Genomic DNA, 25,648 nt, shown 5'->3' with positions numbered 1-25,648 from the left:
GTCACCCCCCTTTCCTGGTATGCATCGTCCCCTCACCCCCCAATTCTGGTATGCATGGTCCTCTCACCCCCCAATCCTGGTATGCATGGTCCCCTCACCCCCCTATCCTGGTATGCATGGTCCCCTTACCCCCCTTTCTTGGTATGCATGGTCCCCTCACCCCCCTTTTGCTGGTATGCATGGTACTCTCACACCCCAATCCTGGTATGTATGCTCACAGTCACCCCCCTTTCCTGGTATGCATCGTCCCCTCACCCCCCAATCCTGGTATGCATGGTCCCCTCACCCCCCAATCCTGGTATGCATCGTCCCCTCACCCCCCAATCCTGGTCCCCTCACCCCCCTATCCTGGTATGCATGGTCCCCTCACCCCCCAATCCTGGTATGCATGGTCCCCTCACCCCCCAATCCTGGTATGCATGGTCCCCTCACCCCCCAATCCTGGTATGCATGGTCCCCTCACCCCCCTTTCCTGGTATTCATGGTCCCCTCACCCCCCTTTCCGTGTAGCCGCGACCAATCAGGGTCGCGGCCCTCTGTCCACGACCAATCAGCAACGTGGCCCTGTAGCCGCGGCCAATCACTGCCGCGGCCCTGTACAAAAATAATATTAAAAAGTTATTCTCACCTTCCGACGGCCTCCTGTCTTCTTTCCACGCGCCCGGCCTCGCGTTCCCAGTAATGCTTTGTGGCTTAGACTGCTCAAGATGTCGGTCTTCTTTCTCCCTCTCGCGAGAGTGACGTCGGTCTTCTTTCTCGCTCTCGCGAGAGTGATGTCATCAGCGGTCTAAGCCGCAAAGCATTACTGGGAACGCGAGGCCGGGCTCAAGGGAAGAAGACAGGAGGCCGTCGGAAGGTGAGAATAACTTCTTTTTTTAATTTAATTCTCTTTTTTACAGATTAAGGCCTGGCGCAGCGGCCGCGACCATTCAGCGGCCCGCGATTTCGGTTACAGACAGACACGATAAGGCGTGTGTGTGTATATATATATATATATATATATATATATATATATATATATATATATATATATATATATATATATATATATATATATATATATATATAATATAAAATATATATATATATATATATATATATATATATATATACACACTCACTGGCCACTTTATTAGGTACACCTGTCCAACTGTGTGTTAAGACTTAATTTCTAATCAGCCAATCACATGGCGGCAACTCAGTGCATTTAGGCATGTAGACATGGTCAAGACAATCTCCTGCAGTTCAAACCGAGCATCAGTATGGGGAAGAAAGGTGATTTGAGTGCCTTTGAACGTGGCATGATTGTTGGTGCCAGAAGGGCTGATCTGAGTATTTCAGAAACTGCTGATCTACTGGGATTTTCACGCACAACCATCTCTAGGGTTTACAGAGAATGGTCCGAAAAAGAAAAAAAATCCAGTGAGCGGCAGTTCTGTGGCCGGAAATGCCTTGTTGATGCCAGAGGTCAGAGGAGAATGGGCAGACTGGTTCGAGCTGATAGAAAGGCAACAGTGACTCAAATTGCCACCCGTTACAACCAAGGTAGGCAGAAGAGCATCTCTGAACGCACAGTGCGTCGAACTTTGAGGCAGATGGGCTACAGCAGCAGAAGACCACACCGGGTACCACTCCTCTCAGCTAAGAACAGGAAACTGAGGCTACAATTTGCACAAGCTCATCGAAATTGGACAGTAGAAGATTGGAAAAACGTTGCCTGGTCTGATGAGTCTCGATTTCTGCTGCGACATTCGGATGGTAGGGTCAGAATTTGGCGTAAACAACATGAAAGCATGGATCCATCCTGCCTTGTATCAACGGTTCAGGCTGGTGGTGGTGGTGTCATGGTGTGGGGAATTTTTTCTTGGCACTCTTTGGGCCCCTTGGTACCAATTGAGCATCGTTGCAACGCCACAGCCTACCTGAGTATTGTTGCTGACCATGTCCATCCCTTTATGACCACAATGTACCCAACATCTGATGGCTACTTTCAGCAGGATAATGCGCCATGTCATAAAGCTCGAATCATCTCAGATTGGTTTCTTGAACATGACAATGAGTTCACTGTACTCAAATGGCCTCCTCAGTCACCAGATCTCAATCCAATAGAGCATCTTTGGGATGTGGTGGAACGGGAGATTCGCATCAGGGATGTGCAGCTGACAAATCTGCGCCAACTGTGTGATGCCATCATGTCAATATGGTCCAAAATCTCTGAGGAATGCTTCCAGCACCTTGTTGAAGCTCTGCCACGAAGAATTGAGGCAGTTCTGAAGGCAAAAGGGGGTCCAACCCGTTACTAGCATGGTGTACCTAATAAAGTGGCCAGTGAGTGTATGTGTATATATATATATATATATATATATATATATATATATATATATATATATATATATATATATATAATATATATATATTTGTCAGAGTTGTTCCATAGTCTAATACCTGTGGGTCCCATGTGAGTGAGTCGCCCCCTTCTTTACAATTGAGTTCCCTCAATCCCGTTTCCACTGTTGACACTGCCATTGTGACAAGAGAACTGGCCGTTCGTGTTCATCTCTCTCCATTCACTGCTTTCGGAGTTTCCAAATACAACCAGGCAAGTACACCCAACCGTATTTAGAAATCCCTTAGCTGTGAAAGGAGAAGTGTCTGCACATGCACATTCTAGTCACCGTGGCCATAGCACCTGTCCATACGGTATCCTATGGTCATGTCATAAATGTTAGTCCTTCCTTCAATAACTCCTTTTAACTTAGAATTTGTAATTTATAACAACAATGGAAAATTTAGTTTGTCACCTTCTCTTGTAAACTAGACCAGATGCCTTCTTCCTCCAAGATCATATGCATAAGTAACTGCTCCCATGATTTATTGCACTTTTGTATTGTCTTTTACATGGATATGAATTGGCTTTTATGTTCTTATCAGGGTCTTTTCAGGAAGCTGGTGTAATTCAGCATGGATATAACTTCTGCATGCCCCTTCTCACCAGCTCGGCACTGACTGCAGAACAGAAGATCTGGAGCGCTTTTACTGTACTTTCTCCAGCCATAGTGTTAGAGGCGGTTAAACGAGTAAGTACACTTTGTAACTAAGCGATTTATTAGAAAACTTGCGTAATATACTTTAAGAAGCTGTAAAACTTTTGTGCAATGCGGAGTTGCACAAAAGTGATGTGACTTTTGGCATTTTTGACCCAAAATGGGTGGATCTAGCCCGTGACTGAAGTAGAATTTCTGCCACTGACATCATTTTCATTACACGGCATCATATTGCGATAACGCACTGCTATGCATCAGGGAATGCTTCCTTTAGGCTGTGTGCCCACGTAGCGATTTTTAAGCGTTTTTGCCGCGATTTTCGGCGCGAAAACGCTTAAAAATCGTGTACAGAACGCCTCCCATGCATTCCTATGGTATTCCGCACATGCTGTGCTAATGCTGCGCTTTTTTCCGCGGCGGAATTGCATCGCAGAAAAAATCGCAGCATGCTCATTCTTTTGTGCGGAATCGCAAAGAATTGCCGCGATTCCGCACCCATAGGAATGCATGAGAATCGCTTACTTCCCGCATGTGGCTATGCCCACCATGCGGGAAGTTAAGTGTCTCATGTGCGGTTGGTACCCACGGTGTGGAGGAGAGGAGACTGTCCTCCAGGCCCTGGGTACCATACCCCTGTAAAAAAAGAATAAAAAATAAAAAATCAGGGTATATTTACCTTCCGATGTCCCGCGCTGCATTCCCGGCCTAGCGTTCCCAGTAATGCCTTGCGGCAAGGTCCTGTGATGACGTAGTCTCGCGTGACTCTAGCGGTCTCGCGAGATCGCTATAGTAACGCGAGACTACGTCATCACAGGTCTCGCAAGGCATTACTGGGAACGCTGAGGCCCGGGAATGCAGCGCGGGACGCCGGAAGGTAAATATACCCCGATTTTTTTTTTTTTTTTAGCATTTTAACATCCTATCTTTTACTATTGATGCCGCATAGGTGGCCTCAATAGTAAAAACCTGGTCACACTTGTCAAACACTATGTTTGACGAGTGTGACCAACCTGTCAATCACTTTCCAAGCGATGCTTCAAATCGCTTGGAAAGTGCTTGAATAACGCACGCGAAAATCGCGGCAAAATCGCAATCATAATCGCGGTGAAATCGCGCGGAAAAAACCGCGCGATTTCTGGGAAGGAGTACGGTTTTTAGTGAGCGTTTTAAAACGCAACGTGTGCACATAGCCTTAAAGTGAATTACTTTTCTCAGAATAACAGGCGGCACGAAAAGTCCGTAACTGATGAAGGTCAAAGCGACCGAAACGTTTTGATGTTTGTACTACAAAGCTGGACTTCATTAAAATTCACTTCTTGCATCCATAAGTTGAGTGCTGAGTTTATATTATACATTGTCTCACGGTTCGGGAACCTACCCAAGCACCTATTAGAGTAGTGCTCACGGTGTTTATATATGTAAAAATTCCTTAGGCATGTGTTATACATGTGGTAAAAATATTAATACCTCAAGGGAATTGTTCTCATGGGGAAGATATCACTAGAATATTTAAAGGAAAATAAATATTGGGAAGATGGCCTAACAAGCCATAAAAATTTGATCTAACCACTTTCCGACCCAGACAATTTTCATTTTGGTCTTTGATTCTTTCCTGTTCTTCAAAAAACAACAACTTGTATTTTTTCGTCCACATAGACATGCAAGGATTTGCTTTTTGTAGGACAAGTTATACATTTGATTGACACCATCCATTTTAAGACACTGTTGATTGGAAACACTGGAAGAAAAATAAAGATGTGGTGTAAACTAGACAATTCCAACATTGGTTTCTGGGTTATGTGTTTATGGCGTTCATTTTTCAGTTTCATTTTCAAAATGCAATTTTGGCTATTTTAATTTTTTGTCTTTAATGTGTACCAATCTGTGAAATTAATTTTATATTGTCATATACTTTTATGTATGTGTGTGTGTGTGTGTGTGTGTGTATGTGTATGTATGTATATATATATATATATATATCTCATCATAAACCTTTCTTCTAACCCCAGAGGCCTGGGAGTTTGAGGATTCTGCGTGGGATCTTAGTTGTTCCGAGCATTCCGCTCTTCTGGACAGAGTTTAGGTGTTGCTCCTGGGATCTGTTGTAGCCATTTTCCCTACTTAGGGGTCATTGCTCCAAGTGCACCTATCACCACTGGAATCACTGTTGGCTTCACCTTCCACATCTTTTCCATTTCTCCTTTGAGGCCTTGGCATTTCTCCAGCTTCTCATATTCCTTCTTTCTGATGTTGCTGTCACTTCGCACTGCTGTCTTCTGTTCATTGTCTACTTTCAAAATGTCTGGTTGGTTATTAGCCAACACCTACTTAACTGTCTGGATCTTGAAGTCCCACAGGATTTTTGCCCTTTCATTCTCCAACACTTGTTCTGGGGTCTCCCACCTGGAGTTAGGGGGACTTGGCCCATATGCTTTGCAGATCTTCTTGTATACAATTCCTGCTACTTGGCTGTGGCGTTCAGTATACGCTGTTCCTGCTTGCATTTTGCATCCTGTCACTATGTGTTGGACGGTTTCTGAGGTTTCTTTGCATAGTATGCACCTTAGGTCTTGTCTTGTGTGGTAGATTCCTGTTTCTATGGATCTGGTACTTAGTGCTTGCTCTTGTGCCGCTATGATTAGTGCCTCTGTGCTGTCTCGGAGTCCAGATTTCTCGTTCGCCTTATTGGGGGACACAGAGACCATGGGTGTATGCTGCTGCCACTAGGAGGCTGACACTATGCACAAAAAAAGGTTAGCTCCTCCTCCGCAGTGTACACCCCACCGACCGGCAGGAAGTTCCTCAGTTTAGCTTAGTGTCAGTAGGAGGTGGACACGGGTCTTTCATTAGACCCATATCTACCTCGATGTGCGTCGTTCCTTTTCAGGTTCCAGGAGGGATACAGTGTGAAGAGTCACAACTGTACTCTCACAAAGAGGCTATGAGTACGGCGTGTACTGCCACCCCGTATCCTCTTAGTTCTCCGGGCGGACCAAAGGCTGAGCACAGGTGTCGTGCCAGCGAAAACAGATGGTCCTTGCCCCCCGCCTCCCACCCACTCGCCCACCAGAGCCTGTCGGTTGGACGAGGCGCGAATATGTAGAAGATGAGCAGACAGCGTGGGATACAGAAGGTACCTTTATTGGAGCACCGGAACATAAAGCCACAAGATGACCGGGAGCGGCGCCAAAGTAGCGCCGCAGATTCTCGCACTGCTCGCGCCGTCCGACGGTCGTCGCATCCCTTTTTGGCCCCGGCGGCGGTGCGGGCCTTCTTCACCCCACCGCCGGTATTCTTGTGAGGGCTGCGTCTGGGAGCAGGGCTATGGCGGCGTCTCCTTTAGGGGCGGACGCGGCTGCGTCGCAATTCTTCCGCGCCGCCCTGTGCTGACAGGCGGCCGCCGTTTCAAATTTAGTCCCCGGCTTCAGTTTGGGCCTTTGCACCCGTCGCGGCCACGCCCCCCGTTCATTATCATAGGCCGGCTGCGCTCCCGCCCGTTCCTAAGCCCTCCCACCGCCTCTCTAGTCTTGTGGCTGGGAAGGGGGAGGAGGCGGTTCTTCCCTCTGGTGCAGGCGGCTAGCTCCGCCTTTCTTCTTACACAGAGACCGTGCTTTTTGATTCCTCACATCAGGCTGCCGCCATCTTTGCAGCCTGACAGCCGGAGACTACAGCAGATGCCATCTTTCGGGGACACCGGACCGTGAGTAGTTCTGCAACTGCAGACTGACACCCTACCCTGCCTTGCTGTCCCCCAACCCTCCAGCACTTCCGCAGATTTTTTTCGCATGCTCCTCTTGCAATCGCAAATTCCCCTCTGCCGGGACTGCAGCAATCCCGTTCAGCAGGATGCCGTCCAGGAGCCATCTACTGCGCCACGTGAAATCGAACCCCCCATTCCTGGCTGGGCCTCGTCCCTTTCACAATCTGTGGCAGACCTCACCAGGGTGTCTCAGTCCCTAGTTGGCCGTTCTTGATAAGTTGCCCCTGGACACTTCTGCAGGGTCCAGCAGGTCGCAAGACGTTCCATCTGAGCCAGCTAGCAGATGCCGCGAAAGGCCCAGGCAGGATCCACGGCTGGAATCCTCTCCTGGTCTCTCATCGGCACCTAGTCCTTCCCAGCAGTCGCCCTCCCGTGCCTCCTCACCCGAGTCAGGTGAAGCGTTCTCGGATATGTCCTCTGAAGGGATTTTAAAGCTGGATTCTGACCAGGACGCGGACATGAAGGTTACGGTACAGAACCTCATTGCTGCGATTAACCACACCTTCGAAATATCTGACTCCCCTGCGAAATCCTCAGATCAGGAGGTTTCGTTCAGACGGGCACAAACACCATCCAGGGTATTCGCCTTCCACTCTGAGTTTGGCAAGATCCTTGCCAGGGAAAGAGAAAATCCGTCCAGGCGATTTCAAAGAGGGAAGCGTCTCGGCGTGCTGTATCCGTTGGCTAAAGAGCTCTCTGACAACTGGTCTGCTTCCCTGTCGGTGGACGCACCCGTGTCCAGACTTTCTAATAACACGGTTCTCCCGCTTTCAGGTGTAGCGTCACTAAAGGATTCTAATGATAGAATTATAGAATCCTTGGCAAAGTCAGCATTCGCGGCGGCTGCAGCGGCGCTATGTCCAGTCTTTGCCTCATCTTGGGTGGCAAAGGCCATAGCCACTTGGGCAGAGGATCTCCGTAAGGGCATCCTAGATAAGGCCCAACCAGAGCAATTGACCGATCTGGCCAACCAGATTTCCCATGCAGGGGATTATCTGCTTTCTGCTTCCTTGGATGCCGCGTCTCGCGCTGTTCAGGCGTCAAGCAACGTTGTGGCAATCCGACGTACAATTTTGCTCAAGGCTTGGCAGGCGGACTTGTCTTCTAAAAAGTCTCTTACCAATCTGCCTATTCATGGAGCGCGTCTCTTTGGGTCCCAGCTGGACCAGATTATTAAGGACGCCACTGGAGGCACGAGTTCTCTCCTCCCTCAGTCCAAACCTCGCAGACCCCCGCCAAGGCGTCAGTTTCGGCCCTTTCGGGCTTACCACCGCTTCAATACGGCAGAGAACTTCTCTAACCAACAAAGACCACAGGTACGCCAGGATAGAAAGACGGTGTCCTTCAGACCCACTCCCTCCTGGCGATCTCACTCCTCCCAGGGCAGACCCTCCAGGTCCAGATCTGGACGGTCCACGTCAGCATGACTGTCAACGAACTCCCGAGGGTCCCTCCCAATTGGGAGGTCGACTCCGTTTCTTCAGGGATACCTGGCTGGCCTCAGTAGAGGACGCTTGGGTCAGGGAGCTTGTATCTTCAGGGTACAAGATAGAGTTCATTTCTCGTCCACGGGATCGCTTCTTCGAGTCCCGTCCTCCAAAAGATCCAGCCTTAGTTCCGGGGTTCTTGCATCCATCGCCTCTCTCCTCAGTTCCGGGGTGATTGTGCCCGTTCCCGAATCAGAACGTTTCACAGGGTTTTCTTCAAACCTGTTCGTGGTGCCGAACAAAGGCGGGACAGTTCGCCCCATCTTCGACCTCAAATTACTCAACAGGAGAGCCCTACTGCGTCATTTCCGAATGGAGTTTCTTCGGTTAATCGCTTCCATGGAGACGCAGGAGTTCATGTGTTCAATAGACATTCAAGATGCCTATCTACATGTTCCCATATTCTCCGGGCATCAGAAATTCCTGCGATTCGCCAGGAACATTATCAATTTTGTGCACTGCCGTTCGGTCTTGCCACCGCACCCAGAGCATTTACAGAGATCATGGCGGCGTTGATGGCCTGGTGGAGAATCAGAGGTCTCGTTCTTTTTCCGTACCTCGACGACATTCCTGATCAAAGCTCCATCCTTTCGTCAAGCTCGCCAAAGTCTTACCTGACCAATTTCGGGTGGCTCATCAACGAAAAGAAGTCTTGTCTTGTCCCGACACAACGTCTTGTGTTTCTGGGTCTATTGTTCGACACTCGTCGATCGAGGGTTTTTCTCCCTCAAGAGAAAATTGGCTCCCTGCAACGGGATGTACGATCGCGGCCGCTCATGAGACTTCCATCTCTCCGGACGACCATCAAAGTCCTGGGAAAGATGGTGGCGGCAACAGAGGCGGTCCCCTTTGCCCAATTTCACTCCAGACCTCTCCAACTCACCATCCTATCCCGGTGGAACAGGTCTGTCCTTTCCCTGGATCGCCCATTTCGCCTTTCAAACCATGTCAAGCAGTCCCTCAATTGGTGGCTGACGTCTCCTCTCATCTCCCTAGGACGGTCATTCCTCCCCTTTCACTGGCAGATTGTGACAACGGATGCCACCCTCCTCGGCAGGGGGGGCAGTGTTCCGCAATCACACTGTTCAGGGTCGTTGGTCAACTCAGGAGTCAGCCCTGCCATTCAACGTCCTCGAGATACAAGCGATTTATCTGTCTCTCGTTCACTGGGAAAGACTTCTCAGGGGACTGCCTATCCGGATTCAGACAGACAATGCCATGGTGGTGGCATATGTCACACGCCAGGGAGGGACGCGGAGTGTCTCAGCCCTGGCAGAAATGTCCAAGATTCTTCATTGGGCGGAGGCTTCAGTCCCGGCAATATCCGCGGTACACATTCCCGGCGTGGACAATTGGGCCGCCGATTTCTCAGCCGCGAGGATCTCGCGGCGGGAGAGTGGTCCCTACATCCGGAAGTATTTCTTCAACTTGCCGTCGTGGGGAACCCCGGACGTAGATCTGCTAGCTTCTCGCCTCAACAGAAAAGTTCCACAGTTTGTATCCAGGGCTCGAGATCCTCTTGCGGTGGGCGCCAATGCTCTGGCCATTCCTTGGTCACAGTTCGAGCTCCCCTACCGGTTTCCTCCCCTGCCTCTTCTTCCCAGGCGGCTGAAGAAAATCAAGGCGGAAGGAATTTCAGTCCTCCTCTTCGTCCCGAATTGGCCCAGTAGGGATTGGTTCGCGGACATCGCCAACCTTCTCGCGGACGCCCTCTGGAAGCTTCCAGACTGAGCAGATCTGCTGTCTCAAGGTCCGATTTGCCACCCCAATTCTCGGCCGCTCAATTTAACGGCGTGGCTGTTGAGGCCGAGGTTTTGCAACCATCAGGATTTTCCGATCGAGTTATTCATACCATGATCTGAGCCAGGAAGCCATCGTCTTCCAAGATTTATTGCCGTTCTTGGAAGAACTATTTCACTTGGTGCGAGATCAATGACATTCCGCCCATGTGTTTTTTCGCTCCCTTCTGTCCTGGCGTTCCTTCAAGCGGGGCTGGATGCGGGTCTTGCCCTCAGCTCTTTAAAGGGTCAAGTGTCGGCGCTGTCCATTTTATTTCGGAAGACGGCTCCCGTCCTCAGGTTAAAACCTTCCGTCAAGGTGTGGCTCACATGACATGGTTCCTCTGTACCGAGCGCCCGTAGATCCATGGGATCTTAATCTGGTTCTCGAGGTTCTGCAAGGTCCTTCCTTTAAACCTCTCTGGGATGTTTCCCTTTCTCTCCTTTCGTGGAAAGTAGCCTTTCTGGCAGCCATCACCTCCATCCGGCGCGCGTCGGAATTGGCGGCCCTCTCTTGCCGCTCTCTTGGTATTCTACCAGGACAAGGTAGTTCTGCGGCCTCCGCCCTCTTTCCTTCCTAAGATTGTGTCCACTTTCCACCTGAATGAAGACATTGTTCTCCCGTCCTTTTGTCCGGGTCCAGCTCACCCTCGGGAGCAGTCCTTGAACAAGCTGGACTTGGTCAGGGCGATGAATGTCTACCTAACTAGGATGACTTCTTGCGGAAGACAGATTCTTTCTTCATCATTCCAGATGGGGCGCGGAAAGGTCACCCGGCCTCCAAAGCTACTATTGCTCGCTGGATCAGATCGGCAATTTTGGAGGCCTACCGGGTCAAACAACGAGTGGTCCCTCCGGGAATTAGAGCGCACTCTACCCGGGCAGTGGGTGCCTCCTAGGTGGTACGTCACAGAGCTTCCGCGCTGCAGCTTTACGAAGCTGCAACCTGGTCATCGGTTCACACGTTTGTAAAATTCTACAAGGTCCATACCTACGCTTCGGCAGATGCCAGCCTAGGTAGAAGGATCCTGCAGGCTGCGGTAGTGAGTCCGCTGGCCTGATGGAAGTTTGTTTTTCCCACCCCAGGGACTGCTTTGGGACGTCCCATGGTCTCTGTGTCCCCCAATAAGGCGAACGAGAAAACAGGATTTTTGGGTTGCTTACCGTAAAATCTGTTTCTCGGAGCCTTCATTGGGGGACACAGCACCCTCCCATGTTCTACAACTCTTGTTATTATGTTGGTTGGTTTGAGTTGTCTGTTCTGTTTTCAATCTATTCTGTTACTTCTCCTACTGCTTTCTCACTAACTGAGGAACTTCCTGCCGGTCGGTGGGGTGTACACTGCGGAGGAGGAGCTAACCTTTTTTTGTGCATAGTGTCAGCCTCCTAGTGGCAGCAGCATACACCCATGGTCTCTGTGTCCTCCAATGAAGGCTCCGAGAAACAGATTTTACGGTAAGCAACCCAAAAATCCTGTTTTCTCCAGCCATTGGTAGGATTTCTCCATGTCAGCCACTTACATTATCTGTTGGTAGTACATCCCATTCAGCGGCTTGTCTTGCCATAGCGCTTCATGTTCCTGTTCTTCCTTCCTTCCAGATCTGTTGTTGCTGCCTTAGGCATTCTCTCAGCATCTCATCTTTGGTGCCATTTTTCTGATGTATTCCTGGATGCTCCTTGTTTAATCCGTGATGGTGGCTTGGATGCTTATCAAGCCTCATCCACCCGCCTTTCTGTTGGTATACAATCTTTTTGTGTTAGACTTAGGGTGGAGACCTCCATGCACTGTCAGGAGCTTTTGTATCTTCACATCTGCAGCTTCCATCTCTTCTTTTGGCCAACACACTATGCCAGCAGGGTGTCTGATAACTGTCAGTGCATATGTATTGATGGTGTGGATTTTATTCTTCCCATTGAGCTGGCTCTTCAGCACCTGTCTTATCCTTTGATGGTATTTGGATGTGGCTGCTTTCCTTGCCTCCTCATCATGGTTACCGTATATTTGTGGGATGTAGAGGTACTTGTAGCATGTCTGTACATCTGCTATGTGTTCTGCTGGTAATTCCACTCCATCGGCCTTGACTTCCTTGCCTCTCTTTATTACCAACCGGACGCACTTCTCCAGTCCAAAGGACATCCCAATGTCTTCACTGTAGACCCTTGTCAGGTGGATCAGTGAATTGATGTCTCGTTCGTTTTTCGCCTACAGCTTGATTTCATCCATGTAGAGGAGGTGGCTGATGGTCCTTCCACTCTTTAACTTGTATCCATAGCCAGACTCTGTAATTATCTGACTGAGGGGGTTCAAACCTATGCAGAACGGCAATGGGGACAAGGCATCACCTTGGTATAAGCCGCATTTGATGGTCACTTGTGCTAGTTGTCTTGAGTTTACCTCCAATGTAGTTCTCCATAGCCCCATTGAGTTTCTGAGGAAGGTTCTTAATTTCCTGTTGACATTGTAGAGAGCCAAGCATTCACAGATCCATGTGTGTGGCATTGAGTCATAGGCTTTCCTGTAGTCAATCCAGGCTGTGCTGAGATTGGTCTGTCTGGATCTTGAGTCTTGAGCGACTGCTCTGTCTACTAGGAACTGGTGCTTAGAGCATCTAGTGTTGGTCCCAATGCCTTTCGGAGCTGGATTCATGTACTGGTTCATATGGTTCTGTAGCTTGGTGGCTGTGATGCCTGACAGGAGTTTCCATGTTGTTGAAAGGCAGGTAATTGGGCGGTAGTTGGATGGAACTGTTCCTTTGTGAGGATCCTTTATGATTAGCACTGTTCTTCCTTGTGTTAGGCTGGATGGTGGCCTGCTTCTAGTAGTTGGTTCATGTGCTTTGCCATGCGTTTGTGTACAGTTGTTAATTTCTTTAGCCAGCTTTCCTTCTCCCATATGGTCCTACAGTATTGTTCAGTCTCTGCTATTGGTGCAGTTGCAGCCTTTGTGCTGTTACTCTGTAGTGAGTACACCTTGGATGGTTCTCTGGAGAAAAGGGCATTTATCTTCTTGGCCTCAGCTTCTCTAGTGTATCTCCCTCCCTGAATACATTAAAAGCAAGACCACATTAAGTGCAATCTGTACCTGAGCATATCTTGATCGCTCCCATGAAGCCAGATAAGGCAAGTGCAGATGAAGGCCAACCAGGTCTGAATGTAGACATGTCAGGTTTAGCCTCCACACATTGCCCCACCAGGAAACATAGATGAAGGGCGATGCAGGTTCAAACACAGGTGCACAATTAAATAAAGCTTGGGGCAGGGTGGGGCTGCTGTGTGTGTGCACAGCAGCCTAGATCCATCACAATGAACACAGAAAAAATGGCGAACATAACCCAGCGCGCACGGCAACAGTGGTGGTCAGTGACAAACCAACATACAAAAAAAGGAAAGAAGCCAGCGCTGCTTAAGGTCAGATCGCATTACATAAAGTGCATTTGCACATAATATCTAACTGTATTCAAAATGAGATATTTGGCAAAAAAATTGATCAATTCAATTGAGCCACCCCGCCGCGCCAAGGCAATCTCATGTGGGGGGTCCTACTCTACGTTTTTAATAAATATATATATATATATATATATATATATATATATATATATATATAATATATATATAATTTTTTATTTTTTTTTTTTTTAAACTATTTGTTGGTCGCCCTGTCTATTAAATGGCTCCTGATGGAGGAGCATGTGACCAAGTCTCTTCCGATTGGAAAACCATTCACATGGGAAACCTGGTTTTCAATTGGAGGAGGCTGATGGACATGTTCTTCCACCAGCAGTCATTTTATGGACAAGAGAGCTGTGCAGGAGGATAACCTGTCATATCTGCATAATGGTAAGTACTATAAAGTCATGTACTTAACACACAACTTAAAGATAACGTTGCAATCCCCTTTAATCGTGATTCTTTTTTCTTACAATACTTGGTGGTTCTCACAGGCAGAGAAGCGGCCGGACTCTCTGGTGCTGAGGCTGTACGAGTCTTATGGGAGCACTGTAGATACCTGGCTGCAGACTTCACTTCCGGTTAAAGAGGTTTTCGTGTGAGTATATACAAAGTGGTTAATATTTGTACACTCATTATCTTTTTCAAGGTAGATTACACATTGTGCCTTTTGTGGCCTGCATACTTGCAGCGCTCCCACCTTTTTGCTATTGGTATTGTTCATTTCCTAAGTTAGATCTACCCCTGTTTAAAGCTTTGTGGTTGGATTCTAGGAGCAGCTCTTAGGTTCACATTACTTTTGACCACATGATAGAGACTCTCAGCTACTTCTGTTTGAAGCACTGAAAAATGGGATTCAGATGGAACTCCCAGAGGAACCATTCACTAAAACAAGGAAGATGGAGCCACGTTGTATTCCATGTGATCTGTGTTTTGGCAGTTTACATCTTTTTTTAGACTCTGCTTTAGTATGCACCTAAAAGAAACACAGAACGTGTCGGTATGGAAGCTAGACGTAGTATAAAGTGACTCTGTCTGCCTCAATATAGTGAAAGTCTATATTGGGGGATAAATCTAAATTCAATTCTTTTTTTCTAAGGGTTTAGATGGGAATCCCCAACCGTCACGAACATGTGGCTGAAACGTGATGTGAACCTGGTGTAATGTTTTTGCTGCTTGGCTTTTAGTAGCTGGATTTTAACAGAGGGATGAAGAATTAATATCATTGACACTTTAGGAATAACACATCAATCTCCCCCAGATTCACTACACGCCCTGCTGCCTGCCAGGCCAGACATTTTATATCACATTATAGCAGGATGTGAAATAATCAACACCAGCATTATGATTGCAAACTTTTCTTGCTCTTAGGTGCGACCTACTGGAACATCCATGCAGCAGCAAGCCCATTATCTTAGAAGACCAGGGCGTGAAACTTTCCTTTACCCCATTCAAGGTTCTCTCTCTCCTCCTGGTTCTGCAGAGATAGCTTCTAAGTGACTACAAGAATAGTCCAAGATATTAATGTTTTTTTTTGGATCTGCAAGCTCTTATTTACTAAATTCTTGCATGAAATAGTAATTCTTGAGCTGGTTTTCTTAAAACTCTGTATTGGGCTGTTACTCTGATGTTCCTCCTTGAAATGTTTAAGTACTTTGACAAGTGGGTGTAACCAGTTCTGGGTTTCTTCCAATCTGATACGCTTTAATCTGTGCTGACTGTGGCAGAATGTGTAGAGGCTTAGCACCTGATTTATCAAAGATTTTATACCAGTACTTTGGCGTAAAAAAGCTTTGACAAATCACATAATTTTGGTGCAACTGGAGGCTGCTCTAAAATTGCCGTATATACTCAAGTATAAGCTGACCCTAATATAAGCCGAGGCCCCTAATTTTGCCACAAAAAACTGGGAAAACTTATTGTCTCAAGTATAAGCCTAGGATGGGAAATGCAGTAGCTACTGATAAATTTCAAAAATAAAAATAGATATCAATAAAAGTAAAATTAATGGAGACATCAGTAGGATAAATGTTTTTGAATATCCGTATTGAATCAGGAGCCCCATATAATGCTCCATACAGTTCATGATGGGCCCCATAAGATGCTCTATACAAATATATGTCCCATATAATGCTGCACAAAGGTTAATAATGGCCCCATAAGATGCTCCATGTTAAAATATGCCCCATATAATGCTGCACAAAGGTTAATGATGGCCCCATAAGGTGCTTCATATTAAAATATGCCCCATATAATTCTGCACAAAGGGTAATGATGGCCCCATAAGATGCTGCATATTAAAATATGCCCCATATTAAAATATGCCCCATATAATGCTCTATAAAAGGTTAATGATGGCCTCATAAGATGCTCCATAGAATAATATGCCCCATATAATGCTCCATAAAGGTTGATGGCCCCATAAGATGCTCCGTAGAATAATATTGTATGCCCCATATGCTGATGCTGCTACGATTAATGAAAAAAAAGATATACTCACCTTTGTCGCTGGGTTCCAGGTGCCGGTGTCCTGAGCAGGCGGGGACACCGGCGCGCTATGGGGACCAGGTGCCGGTGTCGCTGCTGGCTCAGGCCCACAGCACTTGCGATATTCACTTGTCCCCGTTCCACCGCCGTGTGCTGCTGTGTCTTCCGTGTCCTCTAGCTGTGACTGTTCAGGCAGAGGGTGTGCACCAAACATGTCATCCCGCCCTCTGACCTGAACGTCACAACCAGAGGATGCGGAAGGAACAGGGATAGGTGACTATCACATGGCTCACCCTCCCCCGTCATACTCACCCTCCTGGCACGGTCTCTCCACTTCCCTGCTTCTCTGGTGTCCGGGGCCGACAGCTTCTTCCTGTGTTGAGCAGTCACGTGGTACTGCTCATTAAAGTAATGAATATGTGCTCCACGCCTATGGGAGTGGAGTCGCGTGCATATTCATTACTTTAATTAACAGTGCCATCTGACCGCTCAACACAGGAAGAAGCTGCAGGCCTCGGGACGGTATACAGGGATGGAGACCATCGATGACGCGGAGGAGGGTGAATGTGATCTCTTCGGCGGCTGTTCCCCCGCTCCCCATCCCCCTTCGCTGGCTTTCTGGCGTGTATAAGCCGTGGGGGCGTTTTCAGCCCCAAAAAAGTGCTGAAAATCTCGGCTTATACACGAGTATACGGTATGTGACCTTTGCTGTCCTCAGGCCATTTTTGCCCTGTTCTGAAAATGTGGGCGGAGCTTGCACAGGGGCGTGGTGACTTCTGTTTGTCAAAGTCATGACGAGTGGCGATGTTCACTATGCTGCAAATCTTACTCCAGCGGTGACTGGAATAGGATTTGTGGTAAGGAGCACAAAGAAATGTATGCTGCTTGTCTGGTGCTCTTGATTGTTGAAGAAGCATACGCCTCTTCATGAATCAAGATCGTCTGACTACAGCCAATCCCCTCATCAAGACTTGAGTGAACAACACCAGTTTTGATGTATCAAGTAAATTGTAACACCCAGTTTTCCATTTATTCAGAAAACATTAGGAATAAGAGAGGAACAGCACAATGCAAAGCTATGAAAAATGCTGTCCCAGAATTATTAGGGAAATCGGTATTTGTTACCACAAATTTGTTAGTAGAGCTGACCGGTCATCTTTTAAGTGGACCAAAGTAATTCTAATCTTTCTGTGGCTAGAAATGTTCTACAATACTGTAAAGGCCTATAAGATCATTATGGGATTATTCTCTTACTGTAAATGTTTCAGGTTGTAACACTAACCTGCATATCAATTTTTTGATAAATATATTTTTATTCACATGAATAAAACAAATTTACAACAAATTTCCGACTTTTGCATTGTCATTCTACCTTCATCACTACATAGATTTATATACAAGGACTATTTATCTTTTTTTAAAATAATTGTTTTTTTTATAAGCCGAGTTTATCAGCACATTTTTTTTCGTTGGTTTAAAACATGACCACAAATTAAACTAGAGTTTCAGTTTGTTTTCCAGAATAGCTTTGTAAATGGTGGAATCCATTGGTTTGTATTGTTTGCTAGACTCCTCTAAAAAGTACAATGGGTCTTTCATAGTGAGGGGATCAAAACCTTCTTTGACCAGTTCCACTTTTCGCTGCTTGTAGGTTCCAGTAACTTCAATAGCGTCCTGTAGATTCAAGCAATACCAGATTAGATGTCATTGTTATTTATTTTATTATGCTTACTTGTATAGTGCTGTCATATTCCACACTTCTTTTAAGATATTACTATCATTGTCCCCATTCGGGCTCACTTTCTAAATTCAATTCATAATGAATTAAGGGCATTCACTACAGATTTAAATGAGAATACTGATTCAGTCTGAAATTAACCACTAAGGCAAGATGGCATTATGTCTGTTAGGCATCATTCACACTGTTTTATTGGGGTCTTTATCTGCGCATAAAAACAAGAGTTTTTAAAGTAACTTTTTTTATATATCATTCTTTTTTTTGCCAATTTTCAAGTCCTGCAAAGAAATTTATCGGTATAATGTATAGTTCTACTCTCAGATCATCACTCGCTATTCCCACAGCAATCTGCACAATTCTGATGAAGGTCTGGATTCATGGACAAAACGTTAATTGTTGTGAATAACTGGATTGCATGAATAAAATATTTATTTATTCACTTCACTGCTTACCCCTGAGTGCACAGGGTTTTTTTTTTGTATAATTAATCTTACGGATTAGAACCGTACTTGAGCACCAATAAGTCACACTGTAGACTAGTAACATTACCTGCCATTTATTCTCATTGGGACTCTCATTACTGTGAATATTGGCTGTGGAAGAAAGAGGTTAAAGGGAATCTGTCTCCCAAGTTTTTGATACCCCATCTGAGAGTAATACCCAAAACAAAATCTGGAATAAGGAGCAATACATACCCTGGAGTCAGATCTACCATATAGGCATTAGAAAACAAAGGCCTGAATCATATGTCAGGCATGGCAAATTGCCAGGAATCATGGAGCCAGGCAGACAAACATGTGCAAAGATAAATGTGTCGAAAAAATAAAATAAAGCCAAGACCCAAACTTACAATGAGTGGAGAACGGGACCCCAACGCGCGTTTCGCTACTTAGCTTCCTCGGGGGGAATGCCTATATGGTAGATCTGACTCCAGGATCACCTTATTTTCTATAGGCTTATGTATTCATTTAGGTGATTATTTCTATGCACTATGGCACTTTAACCTCTCACTGTGAGAAATTTGTAATTTTTCATATATTTTGCACTATTGTATAATTTTGGATATACACACTACAGTGCCTTGCGAAAGTATTCGGCCCCCCTGGAACTTTTCAACCTTTTCCCACATATCATGCTTCAAACATAAAGATACCAAATGTAAATTTTTGGTGAAGAATCAACAACAAGTGGGGCACAATTGTGAAGTTGAATGAAATTTATTGGTTATTTTAAATTTTTGTTGAAATTCAAAAACTGAAAAGTGGGGCGTGAAATATTATTCGGCCCCTTTAACTTAATACTTTGTTGCGCCACCTTTTGCTGCGATTACAGCTGCAAGTCGCTTGGGGTATGTCTCTATCAGTTTTGTGCATCAAGAGACTGAAATTCTTGCCCATTCTTCCTTGGCAAACAGCTCGAGCTCAGTGAGGTTTGATGGAGATGGTTTGTGAACAGCAGTTTTCAGCTATTTCCACAGATTCTCGATTGGATTCAGGTCTGGACTTTGACTTGGCCATTCTAACACCTGAATACGTTTATTTGTGAACCATTCCATTGTACATTTTGCTTTATGTTTGGGATCATTGTCTTGTTGGAAGACAAATCTCCGTCCCAGTCTCAGGTCTTTTGCAGACTCCAACAGGTTTTCTTCAAGAATGGTCCTGTATTTGGCTCCTTCCATCTTCCCATCAATTTTAACGATCTTCCCTGTCCCTGCTGAAGAAAAACAGGTCCAAACCATAATGCTGCCACCACCATGTTTGACAGTGGGGATTGTGTGTTCAGGGTGATGAGCTGTGTTGCCTTTACACCAAACATATCGTTTGGCATTTGTGGTGTAGTGACCACTGTGTGGGTGTCCCAGGACAGCCGTATAAGCATTTTCACTGTCCTGATAGGTGTAGGATACTGAAAGATCATACTGATCAGCAGAGGTACTGCTGACGTTCCGTTACAATGTGTCAGCGAAGCCTGTGTGTGGCTGTGTGCAATAGGACCTTTAGTGAGGTCATAGCCATGTGATAAACTGTGTGTGTGGTTATGGACCATATAAGGTACCTGACGTCTGGTCACATGGTGGTGAATGCTGGGACCCGATTGGTCCGTTTGGAAGGCCTCGTGCAAAGAGGTGTCTGTCTTCCTAACAGCACGTGTGGACGCTGTGACAAATGGCGAGGTGTGCCTGACAGTTCCCAGGGAGAGGGAATGAACGTTTGCAGTGTAAAGCCGCATGCAAGGTAACCCGGACACGGGACTGCTACTGAGAGACTGTATAGCCGGTTGGCTAGATGAAGCACAGCCTGTGTGACTAGGAAGGCTATAGGGGCGCAGAGCTCCAGTGTGAAGATACCCTGCTGTCTGCTATAAGACTGTTGCATATCATTTTGGTTTATGATAATGAATAAACCTCATGGACTGTGATGATGTTTATGAAAACCCGGTGCCGGATCTGATTCGCTGCCAAGCGAGTGTCCCCCAACCTTGAATGACAGCGCTACCTCACACATTGTTGCCAAAAAGTTCGATTTTGGTTTCATCTGACCAGAGCACCTTCTTCCACATGTTTGGTGTGTCTCCCAGGTGGCTTTTTGCAAACTTTAAACCACACTTTTTAGGGATATCTTTGAAAAATGGCTTTCTTCTTGCCACTCTTCCATAAAGGCCAGATTTGTGCAGTGTACGACTGATTGTAGACTGTCCCACCTCAGCTGTAGATCTATGCAGTTCATCCAGAGTGATCATGGACCTCTTAACTGCATCGATTAGTCTTCTCCTTGTTTGAGATGAAAGTTTAGAGGGACGGCCGGGTCTTGGTAGATTTGCAGTGGTATAATACTACTACCATTTCAATATGATCGCTTGCACAGTGCTCCTTGGGATGTTTAAAGTTTTGGAAATCATTTTGTATCCAAATCCGGCTTTAAACTTCGCCACAACAGTATCACGGACCTGCCTGTTGTGTTCCTTGGTCTTTATGATGCTCTCTGTGCTTCAAACAGAACCCTGAGACAATCACAGAGCAGGTGAATTTATATGGAGACTTGATTACACACAGGTGGATTATATTTATCATCATTAATCATTTAGGACAACATTGGATCATTCAGAGATCCACAATGAACCTTCTGGAGTGAGTTTGCTGCGCTGAAAGTAAAGGGGCCGAATAATATTGCACGCCTCACTTTTCAGTTTTTGACTTTGCACAAAAATTTAAAATAACCAATAAATTTAGTTCAACTTCACAATTGTGTTCCACTTGTTGATTCTTCACCAAAAATTTATGTTTGGTATCTTTGTTTGAAGCATGATATGTGGGAAAAGGTTGAAAAGTTCCAAGGGGCCAAATACTTTCACAAGGCACTGTATATGAGGCCAATCTATTTATATGTGCAATTGTCCCTATATGTGCCAACTCGTTACCCTCTCTTACTTTTATGTGGATACTAAGTGTCGCTGACTCCCTTATGTACTGTATTTTCTAAATTGATTCATTATTTTTGTATTTTTTGGATTTAAACAATAAAAAAATTCTATTTTTAATGTATTGCTCCTTATTCCATCTTTTGTTTTGGGTATCATTATTGTTGTGATGGATGAGCTCTGATATGTTAGCCTTTTTTTGGGTTGCTGCCCATCTGAGAGTAGCAAGATGAAGGGGGCAGAGACCTCCAATTCAAGCGATGTGTCCCTTACTGGGCTGCTTGCTGCAGTTTGGATAAAATCACGGTTTCCTGTAGATCTAGGAGTTCTTTGAAGGTTGAGCTATGTGTAACTGCATCCACACCACTGATTGGCAGGTTTCTGTGTACAGTGAGCAGTGTGGGGATATATAAAAAAAGAAACGGGAAGAAAGGAGAGAAAAATGAAATAATTGACCCAGAGGAGTGTAAAAAGAAAAGTGTGGCAACAAAGGCCATATAAAACGAAACTGCCCCAATAGGTAAAGTTAAAACCAGAGCAGACTTATGTTTCAGTGGTAGCCACGGAGGGAACAGAAACTGTTTCAGACTAGAAAAAGTAAAAGTACCAAAGAAGGAAAGAAACATGGAACAAGTGTAGCGGAGCAGAATCAAGGCAATTTTATTACAGTATTAAACATTGACATTGTTACAAACAGTTGTTGCAGACCCAAAAAACGGAAAATAACACTTTTTCAAAGACAAAAATTAAACAAAAAAACTATTGTTAGCAGCACTTACACAAACCATAGACTGACAACAGATAACAAATAACAGATATTTTCTACCTGAGGGTTTTCACATTCGAAATCCCCACAGACTGGCCTAGAGAGCCTCGTTTCCCAGAGAGAAAAGTGTGCGAGTAATCTACTGGGATCTGGTTCTCTGTTCGGGATGGAGTCAGTCAGTTGCTCAGTCTGAGATGAAAGTCGAATGGGAATATGATGTCCCTCTGTAGGGTCTCCAAGTTGTCAGAGATGGTGAGAGAGAGGGAGAGGAATTTCTTTCTGAAATCTCTCAGGCTTCTATGTCTTAGGTACCCAAGCTATGAAGAATCAGACAGTAAGACACGCAAGCAGTTGTCTTCCTGAATAGGCTTGTTTATTCTTAGATTTGCTCCTTTTTTTAAGGGTTTCGATCAAAGGAAATAGAGAGATATTTCTGCCAGAACATTGTGTAAGTTATACAATTGTTTTTTAGTCTGTAGAATCCGGGCTGATATCCTATATGTCAAAATGACCCTGTACAAAGTTGTTGTAAATAACGAAGAATTGGGTCTGACATCCCATAACATCCCATATGCCAACATCACTTTTGGAATAAACAACTTGTCCTTGACCGTTTCTGGGAACTAAGATAGGACATTAAGCCAAAGAATGTGTATGTAGACACAGATGATAACCACGTGTAGAATAAAGGTTATTTTCTCATATTTTAACTACTTCAACACTGTGCATAGGCAGAAAGCTGCCAGTCAGTGATGGGGGTGGGGTTATACACACTAGTGAAGTATTTTCGGGACATTTTAGGCTGTGTTTTTGCTGCGGTTTTCAGTGCAGATTTATCACAAAACCTGTAGGGTTCCTGATGACAGCAAAGTGAATGCGAATCCTGAAATCTCATGCACATGTTGCTTATTTGTGACTTGCAGATTTAAATTTCCAGTATGTCAATTCTTTCAGTGTTTTTGCTGCAGATTTCACTCAAACTAATCTGTAGGTAAAAATCTGCACCAAAAACTTAATTAAAAACAGTGCATTTTTGACGCTGCTTTTTTCCTGCCAAGAGATGTAGAAATTGGCGCAGAAATTTTGCACCACATACTTAACATGTGCACATAACTTTTAGGGTATGTTCACTCTAGGCGTTTTTGCTGCATTTTTTTATGCTAATTTTCAGCTGCTTTTTACAGTACCAACACAGTCTATGAGATTTCAGAAATCTCATGCACACACATTGTTTGTTTTTTTGTCATCAGCATTTTGTGCTTTGCAGCGTATTTTTGACAGAGCATGTCACTTCTTTAAGCGTTTTTGCATCGTTTTTCACCCATTGACTTGAATGGATAGTGAAAAAATGCAAATACGCAGGTTGACTTTTTTGCAGCATATTTGCTGCAGAAAAGTCAAGGACAGCCGGATGTGACTTCACACTCGGCTCTGCTATCTCTAGATGACAGGCTGTCATCCAGCATAGCAGACCCGAACCCCATTCACTTGAATTGTGGGCCCAACAATACAGTGTTTGACACACTGTCCTATGCATGCATGACAACGTGGCAAACACCGCTTCTGATCAGCGGTGAAATCATCCCCACCGATCAGAGAGCCGCAGTGAAATTCTCCCGGTAAACTCGCCTCTGCCTCTGGGATCTCACCGTGCTCACCGCCGTCCAGCCCGGCTGGGAACGCAGCCTCAGTGACGTCACCTCTAGTCACTGAGGTCGAGCTCGCAAGAGTTCAGTCACCAGTTGTTCTCAGCCTGGACGGTTGCATCTTGGCATGACGGAGAGGTATAGTATATTGTTGTTGTTTTACTGTTGGTTTATTTCAGGAGAATGAGGGCTTTGGTGGAATTAAATGAGAGCTTAAGTATGGTTTAATTGAGATTATTAAAGGAGTCTGTGTCATTTTTTTCAACCAAAGGACTTTATTCTGGGTGTCTGTGTTTTCATACAATGTGACTATAGGGTTAGTAATGGGGGAGTCTTATTGACGCCACTCCATTACTAACCTCGAGGCTTGATGTCACCTGACAATACAAAGGTGACATCAACTCTCCAACTGTCACCACTTGCCACTGCTACAGGGCAAGTGGGTTGAGCGAGGCTAAGTGCCAGAATTGGTGCATCTTAGAGATGCGTCTTTTTGGGGCGGCTGAGAGCTGATGTTTGTAGACTTGGGGGGCAGTATCCATGGCCCCTTCCTAGGCTATTAATATCAGCCTGCGGCTGTCTGCATAGCCTTTGCTGGTTATTAATTATAGGGGGACACTACGTAATTTTTTTTAGGGTCCCCCATTTTAATAGTCAGTAAAGGCTAAGTATACAGCTGTGAGCTGATATTAAGATATTAATAGCATGAGAAGCTGCATGGCTATTACCCCCTTTCCAGGCAATAAACATCGGCCCCAGCCGTCAGCTTTCCCTCTGCTGGTTATGAAAATTGCGCAAGAGCCCACACTTCAAACTGCACACACACACTGAACTAATTATATTTGTCACAGACATCTATATATCTACCTATTCTATTTGTATTTACTGTATGTAATCCATCTATTCTATGCTGTCGGCTCCTGCAGTACAGTACACTGCAGATGACTTGCCGGCTTTTCTTCTATCTATGTAATTATATATATATATATATATATATATATATATATATACACTGACATCTATATATCTATGTATTCTATGTGTATGTATCTATTCTATTCTAACCTGTCAGTGTGATTTTACTGTAGTGGCACATGAATTGCCGGCTTCTCAAAGGATCTAGAGGTATGGTTCTACAGGAAGTTTTTTTGTTTTCCTCTGGGGCACTCAATTTTATTAGCATGCACAAAGAGACACAAGTTAGCCCCAAAACGCATGAAAAATATGCACAAAAACTGCAACAAAACATGCATTTTTGCCGCAGTTTTTTTGCTGCAGAAAAAAGCAAAAACAACCCATGTGAACTTACCCTTATTAGAGTGTCATAACTGGTGTTGAGGTTACTGATCGCTTAGTAGACATTCTGCATTTGTGTAAATATTCCTATCCGTCTCCCACACCATACTACCTGTCAACTAGAGCCGGTAAGGAAGGCCAACCCCATATGCATTATGTCAATCTATCACTTTCATCTATAATATGATCAGCTGTAGTGATATGATTCTCTGTTTGGATACTTTTACTAGCATATATTAAAATATGTAATATTACATTACAAAAATCACTGATTTATTAATGAGAAAAGATTAATGGATTCAAAAAGATAAAAATAACTATTACCTGTATTCGCACAAAACGAGGTCTGGCATAATTGGGTAAATAATCTACCACTTTATTGTACAGTTTCTTGCCATCAAATGATTCTCCATGCTTCAGCTTGATGGATACCATTCCAATTCTTCCTTCATGATCTAAAATTGGGCGAAAAGTCATAACATAGCAAAAGTTGATAATGGTGATTTTAGTTTAGATGGCTCATTTTCAGATGTGTTCTTAAAAAGATGATCCTTGTTCAGAACGTTAATCTATTGGCGATAGTGAAGAACGGCTGCTTCAACAGAATGGGCAGTTTGATGGCCAATTCAGGGGTGAATAGACGCCTCTCCATTACTAACCTCTAGGCTTGATGTCACCTGACAATACAAAGGTGACATCAAGCCCAATATTATTGCCTCACTTGCTACCACACCAGGCCAAGTGGGAAGAGTGTGGCAAAGTGCCAGATTTGGCACATC

The 25,648-nt window shown here is 45.1% G+C and overlaps 2 protein-coding genes across 2 annotated transcripts in view; one reads left to right on the top strand and one right to left on the bottom strand.

The window, feature by feature from the left end:
• The window catches only part of MAN2C1 (mannosidase alpha class 2C member 1), a 102,810-nt gene extending 85,462 nt beyond the window's left edge, over positions 1-17,348 (top strand). The window contains exons 24-26 of the mRNA XM_073579596.1: positions 2,932-3,077; positions 14,011-14,114; positions 14,888-17,348. Coding sequence (XP_073435697.1) covers positions 2,932-3,077; positions 14,011-14,114; positions 14,888-15,005 — 368 coding nt within the window. The 3' untranslated portion in view covers positions 15,006-17,348. The remainder of the gene's footprint in view (positions 1-2,931; positions 3,078-14,010; positions 14,115-14,887) is intronic.
• Positions 17,297-25,648, bottom strand: part of LOC141093115 (long-chain fatty acid transport protein 2-like) — an 87,343-nt gene continuing 78,991 nt past the window's right edge. Inside the window, exons 9-10 of the mRNA XM_073579597.1 lie at positions 25,194-25,324; positions 17,297-17,677 (exon numbers count right to left, since the gene is read on the bottom strand). Coding sequence (XP_073435698.1) covers positions 17,501-17,677; positions 25,194-25,324 — 308 coding nt within the window. The 3' untranslated portion in view covers positions 17,297-17,500. The remainder of the gene's footprint in view (positions 17,678-25,193; positions 25,325-25,648) is intronic.

This window comes from Dendrobates tinctorius, unplaced genomic scaffold (genome assembly GCF_039654945.1).
Source record: "Dendrobates tinctorius isolate UK_male_01 unplaced genomic scaffold, ASM3965494v1 ptg000062l, whole genome shotgun sequence".
Taxonomy (NCBI): domain Eukaryota; kingdom Metazoa; phylum Chordata; class Amphibia; order Anura; family Dendrobatidae; genus Dendrobates; species Dendrobates tinctorius.
This window is presented reverse-complemented; position numbering and strand designations above follow the sequence as displayed.